We start from the raw sequence: 17615 nt of genomic DNA on the forward strand, positions 1-17615 counted from the left end.
GTCCCTAGTGCATGTGGAAGTAATGCATAGGATGTCTATAATAGGGCAACTAGAAGCTTGGAGGTAGAAAGATAGTTGCTTATGTATGCATATACTTATACATGGATCTTTCAGAAAATAATATCTCCTGTTTATTTCCACGGGAGCAGCATACACATGAAGTTATATTTGATAGAATGAATTCTCACCTACAAAAAAAGCTCTTGTTTTTCAGAAGTCACCATCATTGCTGTGCATTTTTGCCACTGATGAACAAAAGTATGCATGCCACTTTTGTAAAAATCTGCACCGGTGGAGGTGACACGCTGCTGCTGTCACCACTGTTGAAACATAATGTGTACTGCCTCACTGTTCTAATGTCCACTGCTTAGTCTCCATAAACATTCAGTAAGCAGCAATGAATGTCAACAGGTGCATTTTTTTCCACATGGAGGATGACATGATTCTTCATACACACTTCCATGTCAGGCACCATTTAGACTGCCCCTCTGCTGCCATCTGTTGCATCACTTTTGCATCATTTTGTCGTTCAGTCTCAAAATATTTTACAAAGAAAACTGATAATATAAATCTAATAGTGAAGTTTTATTTTCCTGCTGACAAGCAGATGACTTCATTGCAGCATGATAGGAATGCAGGTCTTCAGATGTGAAGAGTTCATTCAAAAGTTTAGTATCTTGATTTCCACGGGCTGAGAAATTTTTTTATAGCATTTATGAAATATTGTTGGTGTACAGCAGCTAGTATAAACTTCTCAGTAGGTTTCTTATTATTTTAGCGATGAAATTAAGGTGCAGCCCAGTCAATTGAGAGAATCTGTAGAAGGAAATGGGAGAATTTACGAAGAGCAAAGACTTTTAGAAGAAAGTTTTACTATTCACTTGGGTAAGTAAAACAAACTGACAGCAAAGCCAAAACATAATAACAGACTAGAGAATTATACGTGTATGTCTTATTTACAGTGTTTAATTGTCAATGTATTGTATACAGATTGGGATTGTTTTATATTTGTTGTTTGCATATGTGAGAGAAAAGCAGTACATCATAAACCATATTAAATAGTGTCTAGCTGTCTGAAAAATACTTAATGGAAAACATTCTGAAAGCAAATTTTTATACACTCTGCTAAAGTGAATAGTTTAAAGAAAAAGTATGGTGACATCAAAGCACATAACAATTAAAAATATGAGTGTTGATTCGATTCCTAGAATAATAGGTGTTTGATTTAAAAAAAAAAAAAATTATTTTGTTATTGCTTGTGCATTGAAGGTTTTTAAGCTGTTTGTTGTAACTGCTCCCAGATAGTTTTCATTTCTAGCTTTATCACAGGGAACAAGTCTCATTTCAGGTATAAATATGCCTTTTTGGTTACAATATTGCATTTTTATTTTTAAAATTGCTGATATGCATATAAGATCATGCATTTGATTAAGAACTTTGTGTATGATTGTTTATGTTTCTCTTATGGGTCTTTCTCACAAAAATTAGGGGGAAATTTTGGTTCATTGCATTTTGATAACAATCCTGAGTTTCATCCTTTACTGTTTGTATTAAAATTGTTTGTATTCCATACAGGAGCTCAGTTGAAGACCATGCATAATTTGAGATTACTGAGGGCTGATATGCTGGATTTCTGTAAACACAAGCGTAATCATCGAAATGGAGTAAAGCTTCACAGACTTCAAACTGCAATGTCTCTCTATTCAACATCTCTCTGTGGCCTCGTTTTATTGGTAGATAACCGTATCAGTTCGTACAGCGGCATCAAAAGAGGTGAGTCCTCTAATGGAGTGCAACATGCCATTAAAAGTCAATGTGACTCTTGAAAGACTTGCTGTCTTCTCCCGCTAAAAGTGCAGTCAAATTGATTTGCTAGAGAACTGAGTGTTTTGTGTGTGGTACTACAAAAGAGTAACAAATAGAAAAGCAGGTAGAGGACACAGTTTTGCTGAGTAGCTTGAACTCTGATGTGCTGTTAAATCCTTCATCTCTGTCCTAGGTTTTGCTTTTTTAGTTAGGAGGATGTTAGAGCAGAATCATTAATGTTGATTTGCCTGCTGTAGATTGGCTAACTATCAGTAGGGTCTTCTAACTCTCTTATGTCAACTTATCGTACCAAAACATATTTGCAAATACAACAGTTAAATAGTTCTAAAATTGATGAGTAAATGTGTTAAAATGCCATGTGCTTTAAATATTTCCAGTACCATAAATTCCATTAAAAAGGAACAATAGGAGTATTATTTGCCTGCTCTTGGAAAGCTTGATTAATAGCCATTTTAAGTGCACCAATAATAGGTGATGATGAATGTTTGAAAGCAAATGAATTAAACACCTGTTTGTTCTTGTTACAGTTTTGATTGCTCAAGCATTCTGTGAACCATATTATAGACTTTCCCATCTCCTTGAAGTTTAAAAACAAAAAATTTACATTTGAAACATCTTTTACCTGTAGCCAGTATTAATTTATTGCTAGTGGTGGCAATGGTGATGAGGAGATGGTTGGACTAGATGATCTTATAGGTCGTTTCCAACCTTGTGATTCTATGATTCTAATTGTCATTTTTCTAGCGTGTCTGTTCTTGAGAAAAGGGAGGGAAGAAAAAAGTAGGCTTTCATACAAACTGAAAACGCTGTGGAATCAAAAAAATAGAAGAGGAAAGTGTGCCCATAAAAATACCAGATGGATTTGTTCTGTATATGATTTCCAAATTGCTTAATTCTCATAGTGTTATTTCATGCTTGCTCTTGTTTTCACTTAGTTTTTTTTTATTGTTCTTATTAGTGCTTACGTATTTAAATTATTAACAAATTGCAAAAATTTGTTTTGTCATAAATCTTGGGTGATCAAGAGAATATCAGCATTTAAGTAATGCCACTAATCACAAAATTAGGTACTGCAGCCTTAGCAGAGAAGAAAGGAGGAGAAAGTAAGGGGCTGCCAAGCAATCTATAAAATATAATGCTTAGTATGTTTTGATTTCGTTTAGATCCAAAGGAACTTTGGCAAAGTTAACTTTAAGCAATTTCCATAGCTTTCGCACTACCATTCTTTTAAAAATGTTGCGGAAATGAATGTTTCATGTCTCTGTTCCTCTAATCCAGTCAAATACATTGCTTTAAATCAATAACGAGCATCTGGTTATGCTAAGACCCCAAACAACTTGAGGCAGCAACTGATGCTTGGCCACATCTCTTTATATGCTCTCTGATTATTACTGATTGAAGATCAGTAATAAGCACATTTGAGAAGAAACTTTCCTTTTAAACTATTAAATTGTTTGTTACAAGAGCACTACTCTGAAAACATTCTCCTTACTAGAAGGCCTGTTAAGAAATAAATGTACTGGGAGGTTTGAAGGTTCATGATGTGGGCAAAAATGCTATATAGAAGACCTTTACATAGTACATTGATGCTGTTTAAATAGAGAGGTAATGGTGTGTGTACGTTACATTTCTGGGTTACAAAAGTGTAGCAATGGTTTTCTGCTTCTATTTTAAACAAGAAGATCACAAATTTAATAGCTTTTGTTTTTGATGGGCTATAATGACTCAAATCTCTGTGTGATTAGAAAAGGATGGTATAGATGAGCTTCTTATTACACATGGAAAACTGATCTTTCACTATGTTGATATCATTCAGCTTTTTGTTGTAAGGAGTAGTAGTTGTTTCTTTGCTTACTTGGTATTTATGGTGCAAACCTCTTACATTAGGAATCTGTAGGGCTTCTGTGACTCAGATTTAAGTGCGTATAGCACACTCAATCAGTGGACTATAATTGACTTCAGCTTAAGTATGAGAGACTTTCTGTAGTTGTTGTTGTTTCAGTCCTAGCGTTATTTTATTTTGATGCACCCAGAAAATAATCTTTTGGAATATGAGCAGTTTCTTCCTATGATCTTGGACTCCAGAATTTAGTAAAGCATTTCAAATACACTTTATGTTGGAGACAGTACATAAGGTATATTAAGATTTTCTTTATATCTTGCCGATTCCTGTCACAGCTCTTCATGGGAATATATGGAGCTCCTTAGATAATCAAAGTGTATTACGTACTTAAAGAAGATTAGAGCAGGTACTTCAAAAAAGGAAGCAAGTCAAAGTTGTTTAGCTGAGCTTCTTGCTGATAGCTTTTTCTGGCAGTCATTAACTTGTTTGGAGAAAAGGCTAGAAACCAGGATTTGTAGCTTAGATTACCATTTACAGGGGCAGTATGTGATGAACCTAATTATTAATTTAATTTTTCTAAGTCTGACATCAGACTTTCTTATTGGGAAAAAGGATTTACAGCTCTTCTCAGCTGGTGGTATTCTTTAGCTTTCAGAGAGCAAAATAGTTTTGGGAACAGAAGAGGAACAGTATTTCCAAATTTCCAGATGAACTGTTTATGAATTTAATTAACAGCAGTCATTTTACGAAACAAAATGGAGTGCAGTAGTTGCTGTTGGAAGGATCTCTATACATGTTTTAATAAAGCATCGCGGATTGAAGGGTTGTTTTTAAAGCACAGTAAAACATATGTTGCTGCTATTATTTTTGGATTTTTTATATAAATGATTTTATTTGAACAGTAAGAGTGTTGTTTTTTGAAGTAATTCTTTTGTTTCAAAAGCTTTGTTTTTTGTTGGTGATATTGTTTTGGTCTGGCTTTATTTTTCATTTTTTATTTATCATTGTAACTAGCATTGCTTGAACACTAGAAATGAGTTATGTAATGTTACTTAGCATAGCCCTGTGACATTGATTTAAATCTTTTATTTTCCTAGATTTTGCAACTGTTTGCCAAGAATGCACAGATTTTCATTTTCCTGGAATTCAAGAACAACTTGAAATTGTCCAGAAGGTTGTACTTAAGGCCAGAGCACAGCGTAGCAATAAGTCAAAAAAGCATCATGGTCAGTGACAACCAAAATTACTTTCTTTACTACTCTATAATAGTCCTCAGTGGAATATTTGTGGTTATGGGCACCTTAGTTTTTCTCTTATTCTGTTAGATTATCTATAAAATGTAATATTCTGGTTTATAAGTTAAGAAGTCTTTGTGGAATTTTGTCTTAACAGACTGCGTGCCTATGTGGTCCATGTGATGTTTTTGATGTCATTACATACACACCTTTAAAAAAAAAAAAAAGAAAGTCACTAGGTTCTAATCATACTTGTGATCAGCCTAACATCACAATCCATATGCAAAGTGTGTAGGATCATTATGTTTTCCTCTGCAATTTAAACTGCCTATTACAATACGGAATTTATTTTACTTAACTCTTTTTCTTTCTGTGTAAATGAAAAGCTTTAAAAATTGTAAAATACATGCTTTGACTTTTTCCCCTCGTCATAAACGAGTGCTAAAACTGAACAGTACGTTCACTAAATTTGTATTCTCTTTAGTGCTGACTAAATCCTTATGAATGGTTTACTTTACAGTTCTATTTACAAATGGCAGAGAAATCATCTGAGTACAAGCACTGCTTTAAAAACATGTACATCATGATATTTTGGTTTTTTTGCAGACAACTACTTGTATGGCTAAATACATCAGTAATGTGAATAGATTCGTAAGAGTACAAGTAGAGAAACAAGTTCTCTTAGAGACCTGCATATTGCTCTAGCCTAAGGAAAATACTGAAAGCTGTTTTTATAGCGATGATTCATGCAAATTTCTGTTAAAATTTTATTTTTTAGTATTAGGAACAAATTTTTTAAAAATAGATGCGTAATTAAAAAGCAACAGCAAGGTACTGTGTAGTTGTGGGGTTAACTTTGAGTATTATGTTTGAGAACATTTCTTTTCGTCTGAATGGGGTGATTGAGGAAGAAAGCTAATGATTTGTTTCAGGATTCAGTTCAGCATTTATTGAAGCCAGTGAGAGCACTTCCTGTTTGTCCCCCAGACTTTTTCTAACTTTATGGTGAAAATTTAAGCTAGAAATCAGCTCAATATATTTTATATGCTAAAGCAGATAATACATTAATACATGATATATTTAATGTTTGTGTTATTTATTTATATACAGGAAGCAAAGATAGTGGAATTGAAGATAAATCCAAGAATATTGAACGTAACCAGTCGAATATTTTACAAGGTGAGTTCCATTGCATTTCCCCTCTCTTCTTACAGCAAATTGTGTTTTATAGATGCACATTTTTAGCTCTAAACTCAGAACATAAATTATAAACTAAACCTGAGTTGACCTCAATCAAAGGAGAAGGACGTTCTTGTGGCTAAGGCAGAGAACTGGGTGTCAGGACATCTGGTTTCTATTCCCAGCTTTGCTACCACATCATATGACGCTGGGGCAAATCACTTAACTTCTCTATGCTTAAAATTTGTTTTCAGAATTTGAGGGGAGAAAAGGCTATCTCTGAGGATCCTGGAAAAAGATGAAGCTTAAATACTAGCAAATTATTTTCTTTCAGATACAGTAAAGCATTTTAGAAGGTATTTGATTTTTGATCTTTGAATTTAAGAATTCATTCCTCTAAAAGAGGAAATAGATTTCGAATATATTGTGCTTTTAATAAAGAAGGCTGCAGAGTAGCTTGAAGAAAAATGCACAGTTGAGAGGAAAGGAGATAAATCCACCGTAACCCATAGGTGAATATGAGGGCTTGTTAAAATTGCTTTCATGGTTGTTTTAGGTCTTGTTAGTGGATTATAAATCCACTCTGGATCCTTAACAGATATATCCTGGTAAAATCTTGCTGCAATGACTTGTATATCATTATTCTTAGATGGTCACTGCTGGGGATTACTTCCTCTTTGGCTCTCAGCAAGGACTATATACCCATTCTCCAGTATCCCAACGCAGTCTTGACTTGCCAGTGAAAGTAGGTTTAAAGAAAGATGCTTATCTGTTGACTGAAACAGTGGGGCTATCACATACCTACTTCTCTGTTGACTCCACTTTAGACATTTTGCTCTCCAACAGAAGGTAACATGAAGAAACCTGAATTTATCTGCCTCTTGCTGCTTGTGTTTGATAAATGAAAACTGATTTGAAAAATTTCCCTTAAGGTGTCTTCTCAAAACCAACTCTGTAACTCATCTTCCCATTGCTGCAAATTATTTTAAATTCTAATAACCACTGATGCTTTTGCATTCTAGTATGTATCATGTATGTAATATAACCAATTACCCTTTTTCCATAGACTTTTTGTATCCTTTATTTTAACCCATCCATTTTTGGTATTTCCGCCTCCCACATCTGTCTGCAATTCAGTGCTTACATAATATATTTTGAGTATTATACCTCCTCTGTGTTTGTTTTTCTGTTTCATACTATATTTAGATCATATCCGCCTGTACTGGCACTATTACATCTTACTACACCGGGTGTCTGTGATGCTAGTGAAATTCATTAAAGCAGGAAATTGAGTGCTAGATGAACGTAAAACAGCGATACTCCGTGATTTTAGACCAGTTCATTTCTTTTATTTCTCTCCTTATGTATGTGTTCTGATCTGTGTTGTCTACTTGTATTGGCTTTTTGTCTTAACTAGCTGACTCTACTCCTACATTGCATAATAAGTATGTTTCAGTATAGGTCACTGCCATGATACTCTGCCTTTTTATTTTATGTTATTCTGCAGGAGAATTCTACATCACTCGCCATTCAAATCTTTCTGAAATTCATGTTGCATTTCATCTTTGTGTGGATGATAATGTAAGATCTGGAAACATAACTGCTCGGGATCCTGCGATCATGGGACTTAGAAACATTCTCAAAGTTTGCTGCACACATGACATTACTACCATTAGTATTCCTCTCTTGTTGGTACATGATATGTCAGAAGTAAGTAAATTTGTTCTCTTTTTGGCTTTTAGAGTGCAGTTGTTTGCAGTTTTTTGGTTTTTTTTTAAAGGCACATTTCATGCTGTTTGACACAGACGAGGAAGTTTATCCCAGTCTCCTGCCACATCGTTGTAATAGCACAAGTATCTATATCGTGACCAGAGTTAAGGAACTGAAGCAGTTAAAAGCATTTTGGTTAGCTGAACTTCTTTGTTTTTAATCCCACCCCTTCTTGATCCAGCTCATTGCAAGGCTGCACAAGTATTAACGAGAGAAGTAATGGCACGTGTTTGGCAACACTTATTGCTTAGAAATTGCAAGATACAATGGTTACATCAGATCCCAATTTTAATTGTCATCGAGAAAATCTTAAAACTAAGTTTTTAGGAATAGCAGAACTAGCTTGGTTTTTAAAGAATTTTTAATTCTGTATCCCTAAACACCATTCTTTATCACCTCAGCCCTATGCAGCAGTAACCAGATTTCACCTCTGCCCTGACTGGTCACCTTCTTCATGCCTAATCATCTATACCTTCAATTTCTGCCCTTGTTTACCTTTTGTGTTCCCGCCGTGTACCACCTGGGCAAGAAGCAGCATACTGCAAGACACTTTGTTGATAAACATGTGATTCATATACTGAACTTTCGTATTCTTTCCTCCATGGGACACTAATTCATAGAAGTTGTCTCTCATGTGTTTTTTCAGTGTATAAATTATAGTTTAATACCATTGGCAGTTTCTTTTCTCTGATTCAAAAGATGCTGGCAGGAAAGGAAATGGAGGTGGGGACAGAACTAGCAGACAGGCAGTACAGCTACATGCCACACTTCCTTATGTATAAGGAAGTTTAGAAAAGTTAAGTTTAGAAACTTAAAGGAATGAGAAAAAAAGATAATGGTGCCGTTACTGTTACCCTTGTATATGTATAATTATCACTGTTTTGGGTTTTTTTGAATAACCTTACAAATGTTAAGACTGCCATTCCTTCCGTAAAAGTGCTTGACTCGTAGCAAGAGAAAGGCTCACCTTTGGATTGTTTTCAACAGATGGAATAACTGATTTCTTTATTTTTTTTTAACAAAATTTGATCTGAACATATACAAAACTGAGATACCTTTTGCAAGATTTGTGAAAGTTCAAGCAATGCAAAAGTTAAAAATATCCAATAGTGAAAATTCTAAAGGATATGCTTCTATATACATGTTAACTCTTAGTAACAGATTATATTATATCAGAAATATACTTCTGCATCTTTGTATTAGTGTCCTTTTTAGGGGTAGCTGCCTGAGTTATTATTGGGACACAGTTACTGCATTTCAGAAATGTGTAGACATTTATTTCTTAATCAAGTCACCATGTGACTCTATTCATCTTTTTCTTTCTTCAATTGTGCTATTTTTACCTTGCTTTATATGTATGTATTTTAAAATACGAACAGAACACAAGACCATGTGTTTGCTGTGCTTTTAGAAAGTGTTATTGCTGAATGTGTGAAACTGAAGAATTATCTATTTGTGTGGCATTGGATTATTAAAACGTTTTGGTAAAACACTTTACCTTTGATATTAAACTTTTTAAGTACTTATGGATTAAGCAGAAAGTGGCCTGTATGGTAAAGCATGTGTTAAGCCCAGACTGAACTGAATGAACTGTGTTAGCAGCATATACCCTATTACAGTGCTCTGTAGATGACTGAATTTGAAACTCACAAATCTGTGACTTGTTGCTGAGTGAATAACAGGTCTCTGAAGGTTAACGTGAACTTGGTGCCTTCAGCAGCTCCAGTTTTGAATCCACATTTACCACCTACATTAAAAAAAAAAAAAAAAAAAGTTTTTGTAAAGTGGTTAACCAAGAGCACAGCTGTAAAGATATTTGCCACCTTCTCTGTGACAGACATTCATCATGAGTTTGCTTTGTGTGTTTCCGAAAGGTTTTCTTTTATGGCTGGTTGAGTAGATGAGTAATGTTTATAACATCACAGAAGTAAGGAGTGTATCACATTTCACTATTATTGGGACTTCGTAAAAAGCTACTTTTTTTTTTTTTTTTTTTTTTTGGTAAGAAAAAGATAAGGTTATGGTTTCTTTAATTTTTCTTATGTCTAGAATAGCAAGAAATTCAAGATTGGTTTTTTTTCTTTTCTGTTCTGGTCACTAATTTTAACAAAGGAAGGAAACTGAGTTTAATATCTGTGGAAGACAAGATCAGATTTAGGACAGCAGAGGTATTAATGTCTGATAATTGCACTGAAATTAATGTAAACCGAATTGAGGAATTAAATGGTTCTAATGACATGGCTAGAGCTGGCATAGCTCCTTGGTAGTTTCAACATGCGGGCCATTTTATGCTGCCATCAATATAGAAACACAGAAGAAAACAGGACACTTCAGGGCTCTCGGGCAGCTGTCTGTCGTGCATGTGCCGGATAACCAGGGGATCAGGGCTAGTCATGAAAGGTAGGTCCTGCTTGACCAACCTGATCTTCTCTGATTCGCTGACCTTCACCTCTGCGTGCAGTCTACGTATACTTCAGTCAAGCCTTTGATACTGTCTCTCACAGCATTCTTCTGGAGAAGCTGGCAGCTCATGGCTTAGACAGATACACTCTTCACTGCATAAAAAACTGCTTGGATGGCTGGGTCCAGGAATAGACTTAAATCCAGCTGTCAACAGGTCAGTGCTGGGGACAGTCCTGTTTAATATTTTTATTGATGATCTGGACAAAGGGATTGAGTGCAGCCTTAATAATTCTGCAAATGACACCAAGCTGGGAGTAAGTGTTAATCAGTTTGAGGTCAGGAAGGCCCTACAGGAGGATCTGGATAGGATGGATCAGTGAGCTGAGGCTCAACTGTATGAGGTTCAACAAGACCACTTCCTGGATCCTGCCTTTTGGTCACAACAAGCCCCATGCAAAAGGCTTGGGGCTGCAAAGCTGCATGGTGGAAAAGTGTCTGGGGGTGCTGTTTATCAGCTGACTGAACATGAGCCAGCAGTATGCCAAGGTGATCAAGGAGGCCAACCTGGCTTGTGTTAGAAACAGTGTAGTCAGCAGGACTAGGGAGGTCATCGCCCCTCTGTACTCAGTACTGGTTCACAGTTCTGGGGGACCCTCACTACAAGAAAGACCCTGGACCGTATCCAAAGAAGGGCAGTGAAGCTGTTGAAGCCTCTGGAGCACAAGTCTTACAAGGAGAGACTGAGGGAACTGGAATTGTTCACTGGGGAATAGAGGAAGCTCAGGAAAGACTTTCTCATCATTCTTTACACTTGCCTGAAAGGAAGCTGTCGTGAGCTGGGAATTTGTTTTCTTCCAGATAACTTGCAATAGGATGAGAGGTAATGGCCTCATGTTGTATCAGTTGGGTATTTGGAGAAAATTTCTTCTCAGAAAGAGTCGTGAGGTATTGAAACAGGCTGCCCAGAGATGTGGTGGAGTGGCTTAGTAAGCACGGTTGTGATGAATTGACAATTGGACTTAATGACCTTAAAGATCTTTTCTAACTTCAATGATTCTATGAGTTAAGACAAAAGTGTTGGGTTTTTTTCTTTTTTTGTTTGTTTTTAAGTAAAAATAAAAGGCAAATAGGCTGTGTAGCAAGTATTTGTGACCAGTAATTTTTACATGTAGAGCAGATTATCAAAACCCTGGGCTGCACACAGCCCTGGACAGCTGGTAATGCAGTCCCACAAGATCATAAACTTCAACATTACTGTGAGTTTTAGTGATATTTTTAAACAGCTGATTGCACTTCTCTTGAGCACAGACTATGTAGATGACAATGAAATGTTGTGGAGAGTGCAGTGCAGGGCTGACTCTGCTTCTTGTGCCTGCTGCACAGTGTCAATTAAATTTCAGTTTAATTGAGCCAGATGTGTTACACATTACATTGCACATGTGCCACTTGGCAAATAAAGTGCAGTAATTACTAGTAATAATATTTTGTCCTGGTTTCAGCTGAGAGAGTGTGAATAGCACACCAGTGTTTTGAATGTTGCTGGTTGACAGGGCCATGACTGGGACCAGGCCAGGCTGCTTGGCAAAAGATCTTCTGCTGAATTAGGCAAGGGTTTATTCCCTACCACGTGACACCGTGCAGAAGGCTATAAAGCTGTGGAGAGTTGACCGGGGCCAGCTGCTGCTTGGGGATTAGCTGGACTCCATTTGATGGATAGTAACTAATTGCTTTGTGGATTTATAAATATTTCTTTGTATATGCATACACACAGAGAGATATATGTATAACTATCATCACATTTTTGTTCCTACTTTCCTTCTGTTTAGTCTTAGTAAATAGTTTTTATCTCAACACAGGAGTTCTATTTTGATTCCAATTCTCTCCTCCCATTTCACTAATGGGAGCAAGGGTGGAGGGGAGTGGAATGAGTGAACAGCTGTGTGGTGTTTAGTTGCCTTCTGTGTTAAACTACAACGTATTTCAGCTTACCTACATGTGTATGCCTGTGAAGATGCATGTTCTTTATTATTAAGTGGGCATGTAAGTTTTCTTATTTAATTATTAAAATTGGGCTTGTGTTATTTCATAAAATAATTTACTGTGTAAATGTGATTTCTGGAGAAGAAATATCCAGAATACTTTTGCAGTGCTAACAAACTTTGTAATTTTCAACATCTCCAAAAGCTCACAAACAATATAATTTGCAGTATGTTTTCAGTAAATCATATTGTTTGTATTTGATTAATGTTTTTGTAATGTTTGCCTAAACAAATATGTCATTTTACTAATTCAGCCATGCTAAAAGCAAGTTTACAGAGAATGTGTGTAATACTTACATTTATGCACTTTTCCTCAGAAACTGTAAATTCACTAAGTTGTGTATTAAACAGCAACTTTTTTTATGTGAAAGTAGCACAGTAAGTTAAATGTTTTATGATAAGATCTAAAAGAAATGAAATTACAAGAAAAAAAAAAGCATAAAACTAAAAATGTCAGAGTTGATATATATTAAAAAAAATTGTTGCTTCTATACATTAACTATATTATATATTGTATATGTGGCCTAAGACAGTTCCTCTTAGTTCCTTGTGTCTCAGGCAAGCCAAAAGGTTGGACAACTTTGAGACAGATTATCAGCGTGTGTATTAACCTTTAATTTTTTACCTCTTACAGTCTTACAGTTTCCCACCTTGAAGTGTATTGCTGCTCATACAGTGTGAAGGTTTTGTGTATTTCAAGTAAACACCTTGCTAATTCACCACATCTGAAAATTAACCATTGAAAAAGGATCTGAAAGCTTTGTTCCACAAGAAGTTTCTGGAATTTAGTGTTTTCATTACTTGGTTATGACATGGCTTTCTGCAGAAACTTAAATGTGCTCATAAATTTAAAAAAGCAGTAATCACATGGGAAGAGTCTGTTGGTGCAGCTTTGCAGCATGTATTTCTAATCAATGAAGTTGACCTTTTTTATTTTTACCAACAGAAGTGATGTTAATCTAATAACAGATCTTTTCATCTTAAAACAGAGAGGTGTGTGGTCTCAAGCAGCAAACCAAAACCCCCGGGCATTTTTTTTTACTTGCTGGAATGTTACTAATGAAAGCTCATCAAAAGTGATGGTTTTTTTTTATGTTTTCCTATCCTTTGTGCTGTGCTGTGAAATGGTACTCGCTCAATCCTTTGTTTTCACTACTGTTAATTTACATATAGAGAAAAATTCTGACATGCCAAAATTACAAGAACGTATTTTTTAAAGATGGATTGAAATTGAATCACTACTGTGTCATTGTCTGTTCTTGTGGCTTGCATACTGTGACGTTCTAGGTTCAACCTATTATTTCCCTGAGTGCCCACAAGATTTAGCATCTATGTTCCTCTGAAATAGTCCAAGGAATAGTGTCATATCCTGCTGCCTCAATCAGTCCTTTTTAGGCCAGGTCCTTTTATTGATTACATAATGTACTTCTGAATTGCTCTTAGAGTAACTGAATCTTTCTTTTTAGACATTTGTTCTTAAACCAAGCCAAAACAGTGATCAAAACTAGCAGTAAACACCTACATTGCTTGTGACAGAAAGCAAACATAGGCAGTTAATTTGTAACAAAGGCCAACTATTTTTTCCATAAAGATTAGAAATTAAAATAGTATTGTCTGCATTCTTCTGTTTGATTCATGTGCTGTATAACCTAAAAGCAGCACTTTGTGATGCAGAGGTTTATGTGATTAAGACATATAGAGAGAGAGGTTTAGTTGGAGAGCACATCTGAACAAATTGATCTTATTTATTATGGACATTATGTTCTCTGAGAAGTACTTACTCTTTACTGTGACGGCCTTTCTGCCTCTAACTAGGAAAATTCATCTTAATATAATTCATGTTATGGTTTACAGGAAGAGAATGTTGTATGTAGTAAAACTGTTTCTTAAATGGTTTAGACTGGTGCACGTAGCTACACATTACAGTAACTTATATCAGTGGGGCTTTCATATCCTATCTTGTTGTTTAACTTGACGTAAGAAATTGCTGTCTGATTAAATCTGAAAATCATCCATCAGATGAAGTTAGCTTTTGTTTGTTCAGAAAAATCACCTTTAGGAGAGGAGGTTTTTACATGAGGTATGTGGGTATGCCGATAAGCCTAAATCAGAATCATCAGGAATACCTGGTAACCATGAGTTACTGCTGTTAAGCTGTGGTGAGGAGCCTGTTTTTTGCTACCTGAACCACAAATCTGACAGTCACAATTTTCATTTCTGATATATATATATACTGCTAGAATACCTGATGGGAAAATATGCTTTTATGGCAATTTATTATTTTAAAGAATTTCCTTGCTGCTGTTGTTGGTTGATCCATTTGTGTTGAGCCTTTTCATTATTCATTTAATTTTAGGAAATGACCATTCCATGGTGCTTAAAGAGGGCAGAACTTGTGTTCAAATGTGTCAAAGGTATGTTAGTGAATGCTGCAGCTCACTTCTAGAGTTGAATTTGGTGATTTTAGCTCAAGCTGTGTATTTCCCACTGCTCCAAAAAAGTTGTTTCAGTAACAATTACAAATGGTTACAAAAAACAAATACAATAACAAAAAAAGTTGTTTCAGTAAACAATTCAGTAATTGTTTATTAAAATACTGGTATTTTTTCTTTGAGATTATTAACTACCATGTTACTCTTGGGCTATTTTAAGCATCAGGAAATAATCTCACACTTAGAATGAAGACTGAAAATGTTTTGAAAATATTTTTATGAGTTGCACTTAGTGAAAGAAAAACTCCTTACTGCTTTTGAGCAATCTCTGAAGGAAGGCAGGAACTGACAGTTGTCAATATACTTTCCAGTGTCTTATCTATGTTAATTTCCTCAAACAATGTGAACTCCACACTCTTTTTTTAAAGCTAGTTTATATGCTAACTCTTTAAAGATGACTCTTTGCTGGAAAGTCATCAGATTTAACATTTATTTCCTGTCTATTCCAACTGTATTATTACTTATTGCATTGTTGTGTCCCGTGCTTAAATACTTACAGCAAGCAATCATTTAGAGCATTTAAAGTGTAAGTAGTGTAGTGTTCTCTCTACTACATACTTTAGGAACTTTGTGCTGTTGTGACCTTTAGTGATTTAGTAATGGAGTATCCATGTAATCACTTTCATTATATAGTATTTTTCCAAAAATCCTTAACTGTCAGCAATGTATTCCTGTGGACCTTATAGTTCATCAGTTACAGTTAAGAAATGCTAGTGTAAAATCAAAATCTTAAGTTGAGCAATAAACACCACGTTCTTTCTTTGTAAGTTAGTTCAGGCATGTTTGTCTTTCCAAATAGTGAATATATATAAGCTTTGAAAAAGATATTATTGGCTCTTATTTTCTCTGATGAAATGAACTTTACATTATATAATGTTAGACTTCTGTTGAGCATACAGTTGATCATAACTGATCTAAAGGAAAGAGTTATTTCTAAAGTGAAAGCTAGCTATTGAAAGAACACATAGCAGTCATGTCTGGAGAAACCTCTCACTTCTGCTGATAAACACTGTTTCTGTACTGTAAGTGGCTTTTTTTGCTCTTCAACAGTGTTCCATTTTTTCTCAGCAATTCTTCATTAGATTTTCCAGTTAAATAAGGTTTCAAAGTAGATTAGCCAGGTCAGATATGAATATGAATAACAGTGACAATAGTAAAGACAGTTAAAATCCTAACTGCATATGAAAACTTCCTAACCTCCTCATTGCTAGGTAAGAGTGTAATTAAGAGGGAAGCATGTATAAGTAATCCATTATGAATTATGTATTATGAATATTGGTTTTTAGGTTTCATGATGGAAATGGCCTCATGGGATGGAGGAATTTCTCGGACTGTACAATTCTTGGTACCACAGGTGGGTTAAACAAGTTTCAATAGTCCCCTGGGTTAGATACAAACATGAAGTTAAATGTCAGTATACTTAGGTTTGATTTCTTTGCTGTGTCCTGTTTGTTTGTTTTTTGCTGTGTTTGAATTTAAACTAGCCCATTGTTGTTTTGATTCCTTGCTTACAAAATAGGAATAAAAGGGTTTTATATTTTGGGATATCCTTTGGAATATCCTGGGAGTACTAAAAATTCAAACTGGGAAATTTGTCTTTCCAAATAGTGAATATATATAAACTTTGAAAAAGATATCATTTACTCTTATTTTCTCTGATGAGATGAACCTTGCATTATATGATGTTAGGCTTTTGTTAGTCATACTGTTGAGCATCTTGGAAAATTGCAATGAAGAGAGTTCATTTATGCTTCCAAAAATCATTAGACTAGATGTTTGAAGTGAATTGTAATGAAAATTCCTAAATGATTTAATTAAGATGATTAATGATTAATTATGAGCTTAAACTCATCTTCAGGAACAGGAATCTTTCCAAGCATGGCCAACACTGAGGTGTTTTTGTTGTTTGTTGCTGGTGATTTTCTGTGTTTTGTTTTCATTATGAAAAGTGGTGCTGAAAGTTGTCTAAAAAATCAGTGTTATCTTAGGAAAGAAATAGCATGTATTTGTTCAGGAGCCATAAACTAAGGAACAAGAGGAAGATAAGAGTAAATGAAGCAGTATATAATTCTGGAATTCAGGGAGCAGGAGTCCTGTATATAGCAAAGAGCACTATTCTCATTCTTCTAGACAGAAGTACTTGGAACAAGAAATCTGCTGGGGACAGATATGTCACATGAATACACAAACAGTATTTTGGTCCATTTTTTAATTGAATTAAATAGAATTATAGCATGCATTACATAAAAAATCTTTTTGGCCTTCTGAAAAATGATACTCTTAGATGTCAAAAATAAAGTTTAGAGAGATTCCATTCTTCTAAAGTACAGCAAAAAAAACGAAGCTTACTACTTTATCTTTTTTTCCCCAGACAATTTCTGAGGAATTGTTTTACCAGCTGAGTAACATGCTACCCCAAATCTTCCGAGTATCCTCTACATTAACTCTAACCTCTAAGCACTGAATTTTGTGCAAAAGTAGGTTGTATCCTGTTGACAGAAGAAAAGGTTCTGGAGAATCGGTACTGGAATTTCACTTCTCTGAAGCCTGATGATCCTGAATTGAAGTTTGTTGCAATTTCAAGAATAATGTTATTAGAATAAAAGATAAAATGCTACCTGTATTTGGATGTTAGCATTTCATTTTTACCTCTTTCATTCTTTTTCAGCATGCATTAATATTGAATTCTTCATCTTTTTCTGAAAGAAATTAAATGCAGCTAGTCTTATGGAATCTGCAGAAATAATTGTCATACCTAGATAGTAGGAATAAGGGCTTATGGAAGAAGTAGGATCCTCTTGGCAGAACAGGTGATGATTTTAAAAAC

At 35.0% G+C, this 17615-nt stretch overlaps 1 protein-coding gene across 4 annotated transcripts in view; it reads left to right on the forward strand.

Moving 5' to 3' along the window:
* The window catches only part of CUNH12orf4 (chromosome unknown C12orf4 homolog), a 29263-nt gene extending 11852 nt beyond the window's left edge, over window positions 1-17411 (forward strand). For 2 of the 4 annotated variants that reach the window (XM_042889705.1, XM_042889707.1), the window contains 8 exons: window positions 779-885; window positions 1576-1773; window positions 4768-4896; window positions 6016-6084; window positions 7592-7794; window positions 14653-14710; window positions 16075-16142; window positions 17160-17411. In XM_042889705.1, the coding sequence (XP_042745639.1) occupies window positions 779-885; window positions 1576-1773; window positions 4768-4896; window positions 6016-6084; window positions 7592-7794; window positions 14653-14710; window positions 16075-16142; window positions 17160-17252 (925 nt within the window). In that variant the 3' untranslated portion in view covers window positions 17253-17411. Of the gene's footprint in view, window positions 1-778; window positions 886-1575; window positions 1774-4767; window positions 4897-6015; window positions 6085-7591; window positions 7795-10358; window positions 10472-14652; window positions 14711-16074; window positions 16143-17159 lie in introns of those variants that run through there. The other 2 variants (XR_006182064.1, XM_042889706.1) reach the window with 2 other exon arrangements.
* Window positions 17412-17615: the final 204 nt, after the last annotated feature.

Source organism: Lagopus leucura, unplaced genomic scaffold (assembly GCF_019238085.1).
Source record: "Lagopus leucura isolate 7727_CA_CO unplaced genomic scaffold, USGS_WTPT01 Super-Scaffold_100159, whole genome shotgun sequence".
NCBI lineage: Eukaryota > Metazoa > Chordata > Aves > Galliformes > Phasianidae > Lagopus > Lagopus leucura.